Source organism: Gekko japonicus, unplaced genomic scaffold (genome assembly GCF_001447785.1).
Source record: "Gekko japonicus isolate JY-2015 unplaced genomic scaffold, Gekko_japonicus_V1.1 scaffold6950, whole genome shotgun sequence".
Taxonomy (NCBI): domain Eukaryota; kingdom Metazoa; phylum Chordata; class Lepidosauria; order Squamata; family Gekkonidae; genus Gekko; species Gekko japonicus.
The window spans coordinates 1,524-3,219 of record NW_015174464.1 but is presented as its reverse complement, the minus strand read 5'-3'; the positions used below and the strand labels follow the sequence as shown (position 1 = coordinate 3,219).

Genomic DNA, 1,696 nt, shown 5'->3' with positions numbered 1-1,696 from the left:
TCAGACGAAATTGAAATACAACTGAGGGGGGGGGGTAAAAACAGGGGGTGTGAGAGAGAATAAAAACAGCACAACAGATGGGTGGGGAGGACAGAAAGGGTATTCCAAAGAGAGCAAAGGCAGTTTTCTTTCAGACTACTCAGCTTCAAGCTCACTGAACACTGCCCTCTCTCAGACCCGGACCCCACCCATGCCCTTACAAAGCCGGCCAACTTGGTCCCAGCTTGCAGCAGCAAGAGCAGCAGCAAAGGGGAATCAGAGGAAGGCAGCAGCCAGACGCAAGAAGTGGAGGAGGTGCCGTGGAGGCCGTCTGGGATGTGGGAGGGACCACAGCCCCTGAGCTTCGGCGCTCCCTTCAGCAGGGCAAGTCTGCCGGGCCAAGTTCCCCTCCGGGTCCGCGCTGATTTTACTGGTAGCTGGGTGAGGGGGGCAGAGAGGCGGGCTGAACGAATGCGCCTCGAGGACTCAGCAGTAAGGGAGAGCCCGGAAAAGCATGCTTCCTACCTTTGTGCGCGTGCGCAAGAAACCAGGAAAGCCAGACTCCGCATGCAGCCCGGCAGAACTAAGGGCTGCTGGGAGCTGAGGGTGGGGCTTCACTTCCAGGAGGAAGCAAGCCCCCGCCATAACTTCCCTCCCTCCCTCCCGGTCCCAACCCAACTGCTGAACATAGTTTCAGAATGGAGCAAGGGTGGCTGGAACCAGTTGCCCCCAGGGGAGGCTGAGCCCCTTCCTGAAAATTTCGGAGATGACTGAGGCCCCGTCGCCCCCATGAAGATTACGCCTATGGTGCACACAGTAAAGCTTATATCCAGAATACAACTTTGTTGGTCTTAAAGGGGCTGCTGGACTCAAACTTGGTCCTCCCACTTCAGACCAACATGGTTACCCACCTGAATCCCTCTACCCATATACCAGCTAACTCCTGTCTTCTTTCTCTGGAAGGTTCGTGGAGCCAGAATTCGGACTATAACTGGACGGTTCCTGCCTCTGTTTCTGTGCAACGCGGCCTCTGTGTTCACATTCCCTGCAGTTTCACTTATAAACAGGGAGGCAGGACCACTCCCGGGAAACTCTATGGTTATTGGTTTCTGAACAAAGGTAGATATCGGCACTATTTTACCCACGACAGCTCCCGCAGTGCTCCAGGTATCCTTGTGGCCACAAATGACGAGAGGCAGGAACTCCAGACATCTGTGAAGAAACGCTTCCATTTAACAGGTGACCTGGATGAAGGTGATTGTTCCTTCAGCATTCTTAATGCCAAACCCGAGGATGCAGGGGACTACTACTTTCGAATTGAGGACAACTATCTAAGATACAGCTATACCACTAACCACCTCCGAACTCATACGACACTGCAAGTTCTCGTGCCAGGCAAGACATTCCTCCTTATGTGTTTCCTGACTGTTTTGTTGTCTCTTGTGCTGCAGAGATGGAAAGGTTAGGTTGGCGGCTGTGGACATTACGCCAAACAGAGAGGAACAGGAAGCTCAAGCGCCTCGTGCTTCCTGTTCCTCCACATCCCGGTCATGTTTGAAATACACCTTTCATGTCTCCTGATGCAGGAACAATGCTGACCACTTCCCTACTGGAGAAACTTTGAGAAACGGAATAAGTGAAGAAGCCCTTGCGCTTCCTGTTCCGGTTCCATCATCATTGGAGGGGGTGGGGATGGGCTCAGCCCAGTCGTTTGCCC

General features: G+C 53.5%; 1 protein-coding gene across 1 annotated transcript in view; it reads left to right on the top strand.

Annotated features, from left to right (window-relative positions):
* Positions 1 to 1,374, top strand: part of LOC107121492 (sialic acid-binding Ig-like lectin 7) — a gene marked incomplete at its 3' end in the record, with an annotated part of 12,950 nt that extends 11,576 nt beyond the window's left edge. The window contains exon 2 of the mRNA XM_015424402.1: positions 943 to 1,374. Within this exon, the coding sequence (XP_015279888.1) occupies positions 943 to 1,374 (432 nt within the window). The remainder of the gene's footprint in view (positions 1 to 942) is intronic.
* Between the last annotated feature and the right edge of the window lie 322 nt (positions 1,375 to 1,696).